The 15,356-nt window shown below is 40.5% G+C and overlaps 1 protein-coding gene across 1 annotated transcript in view; it reads left to right on the top strand.

Annotated features, from left to right (window-relative positions):
* Positions 1–14,357, top strand: part of CHN2 (chimerin 2) — a 163,527-nt gene extending 149,170 nt beyond the window's left edge. The window contains exons 10-13 of the mRNA XM_054816406.1: positions 589–666; positions 7,595–7,732; positions 9,383–9,488; positions 13,020–14,357. Coding sequence (XP_054672381.1) covers positions 589–666; positions 7,595–7,732; positions 9,383–9,488; positions 13,020–13,191 — 494 coding nt within the window. The 3' untranslated portion in view covers positions 13,192–14,357. The remainder of the gene's footprint in view (positions 1–588; positions 667–7,594; positions 7,733–9,382; positions 9,489–13,019) is intronic.
* The last annotated feature ends 999 nt before the right edge of the window (positions 14,358–15,356 follow it).

Here is a 15,356-nt window from a genome sequence, read left to right as displayed (position 1 = left end):
GCTGCCCTGCATTTCATGTTGGTGTGGAGCAACGGGGGAAGAGTTGTGCAAGTGAGCAGGTCCCTTGTGGTGAAAGAACAGCAGAAGGGACGTACTGATGTGGAGAAGAACAGTATCCATCACATCTGTCAGCTGTGTATAAGTAAAAGCTGACAGCAAAACTGGGAACAAATGTGCTCATAGGGAAAGGCAGTCTCTTACTTGCATTGCTATTTATCATTAAGCAACCAGTAAAAGGAAAGGAGACCTCTAAAGCTTTATTAATTCTAGCCAAATCCAAGAAAATCTCCCACATAAAATGAATAAATCATGATAACATCACATGCCTCACCATTAGCAAATTGCAATATTTTCCTCTAACATAATCAGCCATACCTAACAAAATCAGAAAGTATAAATTCTAAAATTCTTTAATCCTTTAAAAAACAATTTTAAATTATCTTGATTCTTCCTTAAATGCTCCAGAGTTTCACATGACAATTAATATTTTGCTACACTTACTAGATCTGTTGTTCTTGCTTTATTGTTTTTAAGCCTGAATATTTGTTGGTTGCTGAAGCAGAGTTAACCAGGAACTTTTTGTTTCAGGTTTAAAGTCCGAGGGCCTCTATAGAGTCTCAGGCTTCACTGAGCACATTGAAGATGTGAAAATGGCCTTTGATCGAGGTATACCATTTTTTAAACTTGTACAATTTTAATCTAAGCTTTCAATTCTAGGACTTTTCAGTTCTTTTAGGGTTTATATAATAGCATGTTAATGAAACTGGCATATAAGCAGAAGTACCAAAAGCAACGGTCTTTTCTGAGTTCTTAAATTAATCTCTAGTGTTTTTCATAAGAAGAAATCGTATTTCATAGTTGGAAGGAATAATTAAACAGTAAGTAATGGTAGGCAGAAGGCTAAGTGCTCAGGGTACTGAATGATTGCTCAACATAGCAGCACAGCCTAGGGTCCTAGTTCAAGTACAAGCCTAGACAGAACCAGGGGAAAGTTCTTAGTTCTATCTTTAGTAGACTCAGTGCTTTACAGTAGGATAATCTATTTATGAGTTTAAGAACCAGGAACTCCAACTGGGAAGTCATTCTGCATGTAGCCTTGTAGAAGGCACTGCACCACTGTGCATGCGATTGCATCTGCACAACAGCCGAGAGGAGCATTGAGGAGATTGGTTGTACAGCATATTGAAAAACTAATAATTAAAACACTGCCTGATTACCACCCTAGTAGCCCTTCTGAATTGATTTAGCTGATTATGTTGGTTCTGGTTGTGCACACAGTGTTTGCACACAGGACTAATTTTTAGATGTAAGTGGGGGCAGAGTAGGGCTGTCATCAACAGAAAACACATTTTCAAGTACACTTAAGAAATTATATAAATATTATTCTCCTTTCCCATAAATAGTGTTTTCCTTCCTACTTAATTTTTTCAGGTATTATCTCTGCCATGTTAGGGAATAGGGTCAGACACAGCCCAGTGATCACAAGCCCATGGGGACAAGGCAGGTCCAGGTCAAGCCAGAAAGTCAGCCTGTGGGTCAGGGTACCGACCGGAAGGGTGCACGGCACAGGCACGGCCATGACGCAGCTGGAGACAGCTACGATGTCACTCAGGCAGGGACTGGGGGCCTAGGGGCAGGAGATGTGGGGGCTCCAGGGGAGGATGGGCCGGGCCAGCAAGGTCTATGGGTGGCACATCTTACTGTGCCTGAACGCTTTTTTGTTTGGAGACAGTTTGTCATGCAGACGTCACTGGTGAAGAAAGTCCAGCTGGGAATTTCCAAAGTGACTGTTTCATGCTATACCAAAATATCCTTTAAAAAATAATACATATTTTAAAATGTGTTGGAAGTGCAGTTGTGAACACATGCATATACACGCATAGGTCAGCCATGATTTGGGAGAAGGATGCAGAGTGATGTGACTCCTGTCACAGGAAGATAACATGTTGCCGATGTCCCACATGAAACAGTGCTACCAAGAGGGTCCTCCTAGGTCCCACTCTGCTCCCTGCAGGTAGATCTGGCCTAACAAACCCTTCTGTTCTGTGCGTTAATTCTCCTCTAAGTGTACCAACCCAAATGAAACCTAAAAGGAGAAGCACAGGTTGAAGAGGGAAGTGTTTGAAGAAAGCAGATGGAAATTCATGTCTGAGCATGACTTCAGCACTGCTGCAGCTGTAGTTCCTTTGCAAATGCTTCAAACTATTGGAGCTATTTCAGTTTTACAGACAGCATATCTTTTATTATTGCCTATACTCATGGCACAATCTGGTGGCGATACACACTTGAATTAGGCCTACAACAGGGAAGAAAGTGTGATTTTTTGGCAAAGGCGGCAGCATCTAGAAACAGGAAGACTAAGGTCACTAGCAGTATCAGATTTCCAAAGGCGAAAAAAGGACAGATAAACATGGAAGTGGAGAAAGCAAGGACCGAGTTTGCATACAAAGGATGTGGGGAAAACCATTGGGCATAAATTGATAAAAAGCTGTGTCTTCATTTTCTTTTAACAATCTCATGAGGGAAAAGGGCTAAGAAAGGAAAGAGTGTTATCATGAATAATGCTAAAAGCAGCAGAACGGTGAACAAAACCTCGTTATGAGAATTACATGACTAGGGTATCGCTGAGACCAGAAGCTGAGAACTTTCAAAACTTTCCAGTTTTGAAAATGTTTTCTCCCTGAACTGAGATGGAAAAGCAGAAGGAGTTGGGTTTGGGGGTTTTTTTGCAGGAAGGGATTTAAAGAAAACCAAAATAGATGGTTTGTTCTATTTTGTGGGCTGTGCAGCTAGAAGGTGGTTGTCAGCTGGCAGAAGGTTGAATTGGCAAGATGCTTCCGACCTGACAGCTCAGGGCTTGCTTCCTTGCTTGCTTGTCCAAGTTTACAGAGACAGGGCTCCCATCTTCTCTTTTACATCCCAGCCCCACAGGTAGGAACATCGCTTTTCTGTTGCCCGCTTACCCCTGCTTAGCCCTAGAAGCCAGAGCAGCAAGGAGTGGACTATCCAAATGATGTAGAATATCCCAGATCTCTGTCCCAGGTGACAGAGCTGGGAGAGAAGGGAGCTGAGAGCCAGGTGGCAGGTCTCACCTCCAGCAATGCCTGGAACGTTTTTGTTCAAATTTCATTTTCTGCTCAGAAAGTGAAGTTTGTGGGAGTTTTACAGAACTGTTGTTTCCATATTCACTACAGGAAATTAACATATTTTTTGAAAAAATGAAAAATGTAAAAAAAAAAAAATTGGAACATTTGTCTCTGAAATATAAAATGGAAAACTCCTGATCACTTCTGGTTAACAGAGAGGTGTTGCAGCAGAAACAGCCATATCTGTGGCCATGTCACTATATTAAACATCTCCGGAGCACACTGCATAGCAGAAGGTAAACATGTTTTAAAAGAGCTTGGGGTAGTTAGTTGTCAAAGGAGAAGCTGAAAGCAGGGCTATGAATCAGAGAACTCTTTAATCTAATGGATAGTCTTGGCACAATAGTAGAGGATGTACACTGGCCAGGAATAAATTTAGTTTGACAATTTAAAGACCATATTTTAACCATCTGAAAGCAAGGCTCTGAAACAACCTTCTAATAAGAGCAGGGACAAAAACCTTAACTAGTTTTAAAATGGAAGTTGAGGAGTTTACGAGAAGGGTTATATGGCGTGGTGCCTGCAGTAGCAGAGCACTGCACTCTGGCATCACAGAGGTCCCTCACTGCCTGTCATTTCCGAGTCAGTCCCCAGGCACCTGGCTGGAATGCCAGTATGCTTTTGCATCTCTGGAAATACAGCTTTTAATAAATGGGTTTGAAAATAAGCATGGAGTCCTATCTCAATGCACAGGATGCATCCTTCAAATAATACCATCGAACTTTCTGGTTTCCCAAGCTCTTCATCAAGCCGCACAAGCCAGAAGACAGTATGATACAGGGATGAGGCACAGGGGCTGACTCGGCCGTAGGGCACCTCTCCTGCTGGTTTCCTGTGGAGCTGAAGGGGTGCAATGAAGAGAAGCCAGCCCTCCCCTCCCTCCAACTAATTCTGCTTTGCCAAAGGGACACTCACTTGCTGCTTCCAAAGAATTATAGTGAGAACAGAAAAACAAAGGCAGTTTGAAAGTTAACATCTCAGGAAGAGAATGGCATCCCACGTAATATTATTAGGGACCAATGAAGCTGTGATAGTTGGTTTTAAAACAGGGAGAAGTTGGTCCTCACCTGATTTAAACCAAGACTCCCTTCCAAAGCCAAAGCAGTGTAAATACCCCTACTGTAAATCAGCGTTAGGCTCTCTGAGGCACTGACAATGTTCTATTTTAGTGATTTTTGTAATGAGAAGGAGGGGAATAATGTGGATTTATTTAATCTGGTGAATGTTGGTGCTGTAGAACGACAGTTGCTCTCTGTCAGCATTGTTGAGCTGTGGCATTGCGGCATCCAGAAAACCCTCATTGTGCGCTTCATCCACAGAGCTGCCATTGTCACCAATGCATTCTGTCCCCCCACTTGTTTGTATGACTGGCTGGTACAATACACTTGCTAAAAATATTATGCTGTTAAATATTACATGAGTACTTAGAGACATCCTAACTCATACTCTTTTGCCAGTGTAGCTGAAAACCTGTCAAATGTCAAATCCAAGAAAAAACACAAAGAAGCACATTAGCAGGTTGTGCAATAAAAACAAAGTGTTAAGGAAAAAGGAACTTAAGTAGAAATATAATTCAGTATTCAGAGGGCATAGCTGAGGCTTTAAGAATGTAATACTTATTCAGTTTCATTCTCTAATAAACTATTGCTATATTTCCATGGCATCCAAAGTCAGCTGGAATCTTTAAGGAACATAATAAAGACTTTCTTTGTCTTGAGACATTCAAACTTCAACATAATGCAACAAAATACATTGAGAATCAAAGTAACAGGGAAAGAGAAATGACAGGGTTTGAGTAGGATTAGGTTTGTGAAGCTGAAATGAACTATATGTTTGTAATCCAAAATTACAAAAAAAAAAAAAGATTGTATTAATATACAGCCACTGCAATGACACTGAAGATACTAATTTCAAGCTGAGGAAGTTACTGTATTGAAGAGTGAAAAAAATTATTGTGGTAATGCAGAAGGTACCATATAAAATAGATGTAGTTCATACAGTATGCTACTGCAGAGGATCCTCTGTGCAATATGTGTCATGACTTTACCAGCAATGAATTAACTTTTCTTTCTTAATGCTTTGAATTTTAAGTGTGTTTAAATAAAAATACAAATCCAGGAATTTGGTGAGGATAAGAAATAAGTGCAGCCTGCCAAGGGCCTTCAATTGCTGAATCTGAAAGAAAAAACAAAAAGACAATCTAAAATCTACCACAGGAAAATAAAAATCCACCTTCCCCTACGTACCCAGTGCAGAGATGTGTAGGTATATTATAACAAATGTATGGTTACGCTCACTTTAAAATAATCTTCAGTGCTTTTCCAATATATGTACATTTGTCTCTGAAGTGAAAAGAAAAATCTTTGACTCAGGAATTAATGCATTTTTCCTACAGTAAGCGAATATATAAGTAAGAGGTGTGTTTGAAGTACATTGTAGTTTGAAGTACCTCTGGCTGAAGTGCCCCTTTAAGGAAGCTTGCTGGGCTGCTTTGTAAGAGTACTAAATAAATAACACTTCCATTTAGTGTACTGGTGACCTGGATAATAGATGCAACCTTCTGCTTTGCTATATCTGTTCTGATGCAGCTGCTGGCTTCTTGGAGGTATCTGTTTTCAGTGGAGCATTTTGAGTGCTCAGTGTCCATCAATTAAATAGAGCTCTCCACACAAAGCTTTACAAGACTAATGCTACCGTGCCTGGAACGTGTGGATTAAACAAAAGATTGGGGCAGCGTAAACATCCTCCTAGGGCTTATTGATGCTGTATTAAATTAAATGCTGATGGATGTATTCAGACCGTTCAGCTGCATCAAGAAAGGCTGCTTGTTTTAAACACTTAAGCATATAATCTCCTCTTGATGAGAACATGTAGTGCTATTAGTCTTAATGAGAATTATGTGCATACATTGGACAGGACGTATCCCTTCAAGATTAATGCCATAGGTTTGTATAAAATGTCTACAATCAATATAAACTCTTTTACTCTGCCGTGAAAGCCTTTATCACCATCTTAGACGCCGTGTATCAAGCACACCCACTCATCTGTCTGTATCAAGGCATGTCTACAAGCACTAGCTGTTGCGAGACAAGCAAGGCGATGGCTTTACAGCATGTCAGCGCCTCAGTGGTAACAGCCCAAGCTTGTGCTTGCACCTCCTGGCAGATACAAGCAAACTCCTCTCCGTTGTTCAAGCAAGCATAACCTCACATCGCCCCGCTCACCGTACAGTCCTAATCTTCACCACCTCCTGCAAGGGAAGTGCTATTATCCTCACTTGAAAGGTGGGGAATAAGGACTACAGGGTATAACTGATCTCCAAGAAGCCTGAGGTAAAGCTGGGGACTAAATCCAGACAGCCTCGGCCCCTGCTTGACCAGTGTCCTACCCCGTCTTTCTACTGGAAGACCGCCAAGGACAGGTCCCAGGAGGGGAGGACAGCAGAATTTCTCATTCTGCAGAAAAATGTGGGTATGAGGGTGGTAGGTAGTACAGAGCAGATTGAACTTGAAAAATAATAGTGATCCAGGGTCTCTGCTAGTTCTTGTCATTTCGCTCATTGCAAACCACACGTTGGCCAAGGGCTTACTGGCAACACTTGTAAATGTTAAGCTCCTGTGATTAAAAGTGCTCCGTAATGGAGTTCTGACTAACTGTGTTATAATATGTAGCAAACAAAATCTATGTCATTTCAGTTGCATAATTCATCTATTTAGCTGTTCATCCATTACAAGTATCCATATTCATTTAACAAATTGCGATCCACGTTTCAGAATAAATTGTATAGCTAAATGCCATAGCATGTCTATTTAAATTCAAATCTTTGCTATAAATAAATAAGTCAAATATGAAGACATTAGAGGACATCCAGAAAATAAGGCGGCTTTCTTACTAGCTAATCAGTATAGATAAATTGGTGCAGGACTTAGAAGATTTAGATGTTTAGTCTCATTTTTCCTACTGGTCTCCTGAGGGTCATTGGAAATTTATGTTATTTCTCTGTGCCTCTGTTTCCCCAAGTGAAAATGAAAAGAATCGTTCATACTCCTGTGTGTTGATCTGCGGATACAAAATACAACATCGGAACAAGTTATTAATAGCTTATTTTCAGTGAATAAATGGGCCAAATTCAATAAATGTATTATTAACATGAATTTTCATCCAACATTAAAACATTATGTGTGAAATGGTACACTGCAGATACTGTTAATGTAATCACCAGCCTCTCCAAAAGATGTAAGCAAATAAATTGTTCATTAAAAGATAAACTACCGTTCCTCATTCATATACTGTAAAGTTAGTAGCAATATATTCTCATTTAAGCCTTCCAGATGCTTTCAGGTTGTTTTTTCTTGTCAGGTTGGACACAATAAATCTGAATTAGAAGCCTAGCCTTGCTTCAGTCGAAATTATCCTGGTTTCAAAAAGATTTCTTCCTCCTCTTCTAGATGGTGACAAGGCTGATATTTCTGCCAGTATTTATCCAGACATAAACATCATTGCCGGAGCACTGAAGCTATACTTCAGAGACTTACCAATTCCCGTGATCACCTATGACACCTATTCCAAGTTCATAGAGGCAGCAAGTAAGTATTGCATAGTAATTTGTACCAATCTTTAATTACATTTCCCATCCCTAAAGCTGTCCATGTTAAAGAAAAAGAAAAGACAGACAACAAACTGGAAGCAAGGGCATTGTTCTGTTCATTACTTCTCTGCCACATCCTTCTTTCACTTCTGCCTGAATGTTCTTGCAGATGGGACATCACGCAGGTACACCATCCCAGGGCTGGTGTCACCAGACGCACGCGAGACTAGGTGATCTGTGACAGGTCAGGGATGAGCAAAGTGCAAGCCGTAAGGGTGCTTCCCATTTCCCCACCATTTTCCCCACCTCCTCTATCGTGGCCTCCTTTGGCAACAAATCTGCACCGCTGACAAGCACGTCCCATCCTTCTGTTGGTGAGGGATCTGGGCAATGAGGCCACAGACTGCACCTGCCCCACAGTTCAGGTGCACCCACGGTTCCTTAGGTCCTACAGTATCTAACGCGTGCCCAGATGGGAGGCATGTCCAGTTACCCCCGCCCGGAGCCGGCAGTTCGTGCGTGCACGCTGTCGGGGAGGGAGGAGGACAGCGGAGAGAGCTGAGATTTGCCTCAAATTCTGCTCTCCGGGGCACAGCTTTCCACATAATGATAGTCACTCAGGGAGATTCACCAGGTGGATTGTATCAAAATCAGATTATTAGCAAAAAATGTCAAAGATCTGAGGTGTCTAAGAAGTAGCGTGCTTTCTTCTTTAAAAAGTATCCTTGGTAATTTTGAAATGGCACCCAGTATATGGATAAGCAGCCGGAAGCGTGGTCTGTCTGGGTGACATTGCTGCCTTCCGTTCCCCTCTGGCTTATCCCAACTCACATTCCCCATGCAACCACAGATACCTCTCTCCTGCACTCTCCTCTTCCTCCTTGGCAGAGAAATTATTCTTGCTCATCACTAGTCCTATGAAGACCATGCCCAGAGGAAGCAGTTCCTATCACGCTGATACACCAATCTCTTAAAAGCAGGACATAAAGATTCTTAATCTTATAAAATTTCAAGCTCCTGGTGCCATTTCTAGGGAAAGTCATACAGCAAATAAGACTATGACTCAGTTCACAGCTTAGGAATCCATACTTTTCCTGTGAAATACATATAAATCCCGCTCAGATATTTTGAGAGATTGCCAAATGAGCACTGATGCTCTCTGATCACTGATACCTACGTATTTAAAGATGTTCAGAAATCTTTGTTTATGTAATTCCATGTCATTTCAACCTCTAGCTAAACTTACATATTCAAGCACAGGTTTTAAAGCATATACACACACTCCCATCTGGTGTTGAAGGCTAATGGAAGTAATCTTACGTAAGATTTTAAAGAGTCAGTTCCAGGCAAGGTATTAGGAAGCACTTAATGAAGCTGGGATACCGTACCTACACAGGCCTGTAGACAGAGCGACAGACCCCAGAGACGACTACTGGGTGGTCTTTGTTGCTGACTTCTTTGTAAAGCCTTTTTTTATCAGCAATCAAAAGTTGCCGATAAGCTCCATGTTTATGAGTTTAGCATTCATCCCTCCAAGCACAGTCAATGGCTTGTAAATGACTCCATAATAATAACTTAGCTTCCTGAATTATTAGTGTTTACAAATGGAAAGCCCTATTAACATTAATCCTGTTTGGTGTTTTTACAGAAATCTCCAATCCTGATGAACGACTAGAAGCAATACATGAAGTGTTGATGTTACTCCCTGCTGCTCACTACGAGACACTTAGATACCTAATGATTCATCTCAAAAAGTGAGTTAATTGGCATGTAGGATAATTCTTGAAAAGCTTAACAATTTTCTGCTTTGAAAGAGAGAGATTACTGAAAGTGCCAATAGAGCTTCCATTAGGGCACTGCCACTAAAACAATAATGTTACAAATAAAGAGGCAAGCTATGTTTGTAGAAATGCATATAAGCTATGCACATATATAGTACAGATCCTTTTGCTGGCAGATCATTGCAAACCTTTGAAGAGTTAATTGATATTTGCCACATTTCTCTGAGGCAGGTAATATCTGAAAAATACCAGAATGGTAAGTACTTTAGAGATGTGCTAGATGTGCTGCAGCAAGTCACTTGATCATGCTTTGCTTCTGCCTCCCCTTACCTCCCGATTTGTCTTCCTGAACAATAACCCTAAAAGGAAAGAGCTGTCTCTTATGAGTTGTTTGCTCACATCACAGTTAAGCCAAGAATCAAGCAGGACCTATTTTTATACAACTAGTAAAAGGAATATAGGCCCTTACCAGTTATATCTGTTTTGGTTTTAAACTCACTTGCCTCATTTGCTTTCCAAAGCTTCTTTAGGCATACATAAGGCATGCATAAGACATACATAAGGCATACATAAAACATACATAAGGCTTCATAAGGCATACAAAATTTTCAAAAGTGCCTAAATTTCATTTTTGAAAGTGACTTGGGAGTGTACTGCCAACCTTTCCAAGTTTTCAGCTAGCTTTCACTAACTTCAAGCAATTTTTTAAATTTTTTTTTCCCCCCCAAACCATGCTAACTCCACTTTGCTACTTTGGGTATTCACATGCCTCAGGAAGTCGTAAGTTTTTAAAAAATTGAAGCTAAGTAAAGACTGGTACTGACATCTCAAAGCAGGCCTTCATTTAAGGATATATTGCCCAAGATGTCCCTTGTCGCTGGCTAAAGTTTATGGTGCTACTTGGAAACAAGAGAAAAGGGGATAAGGGAGGAATAAAACTACTCAGGTTTTATATAGCAAATCCTCGATCTCTTGTTAGTTGTCTCACTACTTGCAACACAGTTGCAAATTTGGAGTATTTTCTGGGTTTGATCTGCACTATTCTGCACTATTAATGCCAACTTAAAAAGACCTCAACTCAAGAGCTTGTGTGAAGTGCATTTCATGGTCAGTCAGGTTCTCATTATGTAGAGACTTTTCTTCATTTTGAATCGGCTCAGGTTATTACAACTGGGTAATTTTTCCTTTTGATGAGACTTTACCTGGGCATGCAGAAGCTGCTTCAGACTCAGCAGAAATGAGATGTGCAAACATCCACCCTTGTCAGCACACATGCATGGACAATGCAGGATGAACCACGCTGGCTTTTAAGAAGGCCCATGGAGGCTGTAGACAAGCAACCTGCATACAGAATCCGTACTTTCATGTCCCAGCAGCAAATTTTTAACAGACAAGTATTGACTTGCCTGCCTTCTTTTTTATGAACTGCAGTACAGGCTTTGGTTCAGCTGTTGAGCTGAACTACTGATGAGACAAAAATAGTCCAAACAGCTGATTAAGTTTTCTCTCTCAAATACCTGCAAGTCACACAATGAATTTCCTCTCCTTTCCCAAATCATAGCTCTCAGTGTCTGCATGGAAATCAAGCGCATGTCAGTTCCTATGGAGAATCTGTTGGAGAGATCTGAACGCGAAAGAGGGAAGGATCCTTTAGGTTCAGACTGTGTTGTTCTGTAGATTAAACATAAGAGGCCCAACTCCAGCCCCATAGGGCTCCTCCTGCATAGAGGAAACATGCAGCGGTGTCAAGGAGTCTATGTAAAGACTGCAGGATCACAGCCTCTGCACCAGCACTGTTTGTTTCTCAACAGAAAAGAAACTGCACTGAGTTGTTAAAAGTGCAGGAGAATCCAGCAGAGGGCAATGTCAGCAATAAAAATGAGTTTGTCAGTCAATGAATTAATTTCTTCAGTTATCTCTCTGCTAAATTTTTGCTCAAAACTGGAGGAAATACAATAGCATGAGCAGTCCCCCCTGTGGTGAAATACACACAACTCCATCCATGCTGACATTGCAGTGAAGGTGTGAATCTTCTCTGTGCTCACCCCAGGCCACGCAGCAAGCCCCACGCTCCTGCAGAGAGGTGCTACTAAGATGTATGTGGCATTGCATAGCTGTTCAACATCTGTGCTGCATACATCCACAGATGGAAGGCGGAGTGTTACACATACACTTGCACAGAGGTGGGTTTGGCTAGGCAGCCTTGGTTTGTCCTTTCTCCTTGCAAAGCACAGCTAACATACCTGTGCTAGAAGATGAGGATGTATCTGAGTAGGGGCACTAATGGACTGCTGTCCTGAAAGCAAAGAGGAACAGTGTTTTTCTGTGACAGAGCCACTCTGCAGAGAGCCAATACTAGAAGCAAAACCTAGTTATACAAGGACGTTGCAAACAAGGGAAGACCAGATTACTTCTGGTTTCAGCCTCTTTGTGCTCCCCCCATGGCATGAGTGAATCCACTGCTGCCCAGCTGGGAATTGCCATGGCCAGGGGCGGTCTCAGCTGTTGCCAGGAGAGCTGGCTCCAAAACCAGATGTGTTCCACCCTGGCAGAGGAGTTGTGCGTGGAGGAGATGTGAAACTACACCCATGCTGTACTTAGTAACAGCGAGTGTCTGGTCCATGAGGGACCATGACCGATGAAGGGACCATGGCTGACTCTACACCGCAGTGCAAGGGCACTCTCGGGACCGAACTCAAATGCCAAAGGCTTGCTGGGACAACACTGATGTGACCCAGCTCTATTACCTGGAGGAAAACCTTGAGCACACCTTGCATTTTCCAGCAGGCCTGGCTGATTTTCCAGTCAAGGCTGACTTGTCTGCTGCTTGGACAGTCCTTGGTAGTCTTTGTATGCTCCAGCCACACATAGTCTACGTATTCTTGTATTTACATTATATATCCTTGTTCTCTGTCAAGGATAGATGGCATTTGTAGCAGCCTGATTTTAACAAGCCACCTCTCCATGCTGCTCCAGGATTCAGCCTACTCCTAAAGCGTGAAGGGGTGGGTTCCTGCAGGCTGGAAGCATGTCTGGGAGCGTGGGGGGCACTGGTAATCAAAAGAAAATCTGGGTTCGTATTCAGGAAGCACACCCACACCTCTGGTGTGATGCACACACAACACGCCAGAGAACTGTAGTTACTGTAGCGTAGGGGACTGCTCCATACATCATCATTTAAATCATGATTATGCTTTTCAAAAAAGCAATTGCCACTAATTTTTATACCCTAATGGATAGCTACATGGAAAAATCACTTAAGAGTCGCATGAGGGGTGTTTAAAGGCACTGGAAATCGCAGCCCCACCGTAGCTGCATTGTACTTGCTGTGGAAACAGTTACTATATTGATTAAAAGCAAAAATTGTTACTGAAAAATGTCATTATTTACCAATGCTTGATGTGGAACGGGACTACAGCTTAAGATGTATATATTCTTTTCTTCTGGGAAGTAAACAACTACTTACTTTTGGGGGTTTTTTTTACTTTTTTTTTTCTATTTTAGGGTTACCTTGCATGAAAAGGAGAACTTTATGAATGCTGAAAACCTGGGAATAGTGTTTGGGCCTACTTTAATGAGACCTCCAGAGGACAGTACCCTTGCTACGCTGAATGACATGCGGTACCAGAAGTTAATTGTGCAGATTTTAATAGAAAATGAAGATGTTCTCTTTTAGACAGAGAGGCATATCTTCAAAGCCATTTGTTTTAAATTAATTAGTTTGAAGGAAAAAACAACATTTCTTTAAATTTTTTTAAACATAAAGGAAAAGTTCCTTGACTGCACTTCAATTTCTGCAAAGTTGCAGATGGATGCCAAAATGTTTAGGGAAAGCCTATGTCTCATAGACATATGCCTCTTTGTAGAAGGGAAAAAAAGGTCAGAAAAAATCCTTTTACCTTGTATCTTTTGCCTTGCCTCAGATGTATATTTGTTTTGAGAAGTTGCAAACAATTTTATTGTTAACTTATTAAGAAACACAAAACATATTTTAATATGGCTAGAGAAGCAAAAAGGTACTTAATCAGTGTTGCTTGTATACGCCTATACATTTCTCTCACCATGAGACATAATTATATATGTCAATTGTGAAACAGAACCTATATTATAAAGATATTTTTACTTTACCTAGCTGAAAGAATGGCATTTTATTTTAGCAAACTATAAATCAATGCGGTGCATTGATTATTTTCCACATAATTCTTTCCTGCATTTTTGCTATGATATATTGAAAACAATTACCACTAATGCAGTATTATCCTGACATACCTCTTTCATTGCAAGTGTTTTAAGAGAATTCTTTTCTTGTGTGTATTCCAGCTTTCCTTAGGTTTCTTTGCATTTAAGCACTAGCATCCTAGGACTGTACACTTTTAGCCATTTGATATTTCCCAAAACATATAGCATTTTCTCTTTTTTTTTTTTTTTATAAAAACTCCCATGTAAAATGTAGTATTGAGATTTTTTCAAGTCCTGGTGGTATTACCAGTTTCATATGCCAGATTTTTTCTTGGATTACAGTAATATGTAAGTTAAGTGATGCTGGGACACTGGATATTTTCTGGCCTTGTTGAAAAGTTAGCACTTTTTTGGGTTAAATATGAAGGATTTGGTTTTTCTGTAAAAATCGAATTATGTTTTGTCATGTTTCTGTATTTATAAACGTACAGTAAATCTGCTAAAAATGTAGGTATTTATCTTGAATGTGTTTCCTGATGGTTTGTTTAAAAAAAAAAAAAAAAAGAAAGAATGTGTAGGAAATGTGGGAGTTGGTAAATTTAATTATTACCAAATTTTAATATTTTTCTCCCCTCACAAACATTGACCTACAGAGTTCATAGTCTAACTGCAACTTATTCCTAATGTTAAAACTGTTTCTCAGCATGAGATGTTTCTGCGAGCATAGAAAATCAACATAGTTTACTACCAAACTCAATTTTCAGTACAAAAAAAATTATAACAATCCCTCATCTTGATCGTTTGTATCATATGCTTGGTAACTCAGTGATGCAGTTTCCTGAATTATTTCAGGGAGCACACGTTTCTATTCAAATTGAAAAATATGTGTAACTATGATAATGAAGGGAGGTGGAGGGTATGACTGTAAATTTGTCGTCTCCTAGAGAAATAACTAAGGGCTAGATAGATTAACCCAGATTGCAGAGCAAATGCTAAATAGTCTGAGTTCCCAGTATTTCCATAGATCCTCCTGCCTTGTACAGGACTGTTTGTTGTAGGTTATGTACTACTTAATACTGTCATAAAAATGATCTGGAAATGGTTTTATTTTGTGAGGTGAAATATGCTTTGTAATTTATGATAGTGCAAATGGAAGGAAAAATCCCATTAAATGTGTTAAAGAGTTCTGGTGTCTGTCACTCTGACCACATGGCAAGCTGCCAAATGAAAATCAATCGCTAATTACCATCCTGACATTGCTGGAAACTTTCCTACTTGGAAAACTTAGAACAGTTTTACTGAATGTCAGCAGTTTCAGATTGGCCCTTGGATGCCTGTACTACCACAGCTGAGCCCATGCACACGTTTATTTTCTGCGACCACCCTGAACCACCTCTGTGTACAACTTCAAGCAAGCAACGAATCGCAATATCAATCCAATCAATTTCCAAGAATCAATGCCATTGGAGCACTTTTCCACTCCCTTGAATGCGGACATTTGACTCACAATGATTTTCACTGTTTTTTTCTGGTCAGTTCAGTAGCGAGTTATTTTTTTAAGGCAAGAACAGTATTTTAGTACCTTTTTTTATTTTTGCAGGAAGACAAACAAGCCATTCTCCTCCTGCTTCTCCCTTTCCTTCTACCATGAGCAAACTGATA

This window comes from Grus americana, chromosome 2 (assembly GCF_028858705.1).
Source record: "Grus americana isolate bGruAme1 chromosome 2, bGruAme1.mat, whole genome shotgun sequence".
NCBI lineage: Eukaryota > Metazoa > Chordata > Aves > Gruiformes > Gruidae > Grus > Grus americana.
Note: the sequence above shows the minus strand (reverse complement) of the source record. Positions and strands in the feature narration are given on the sequence as shown.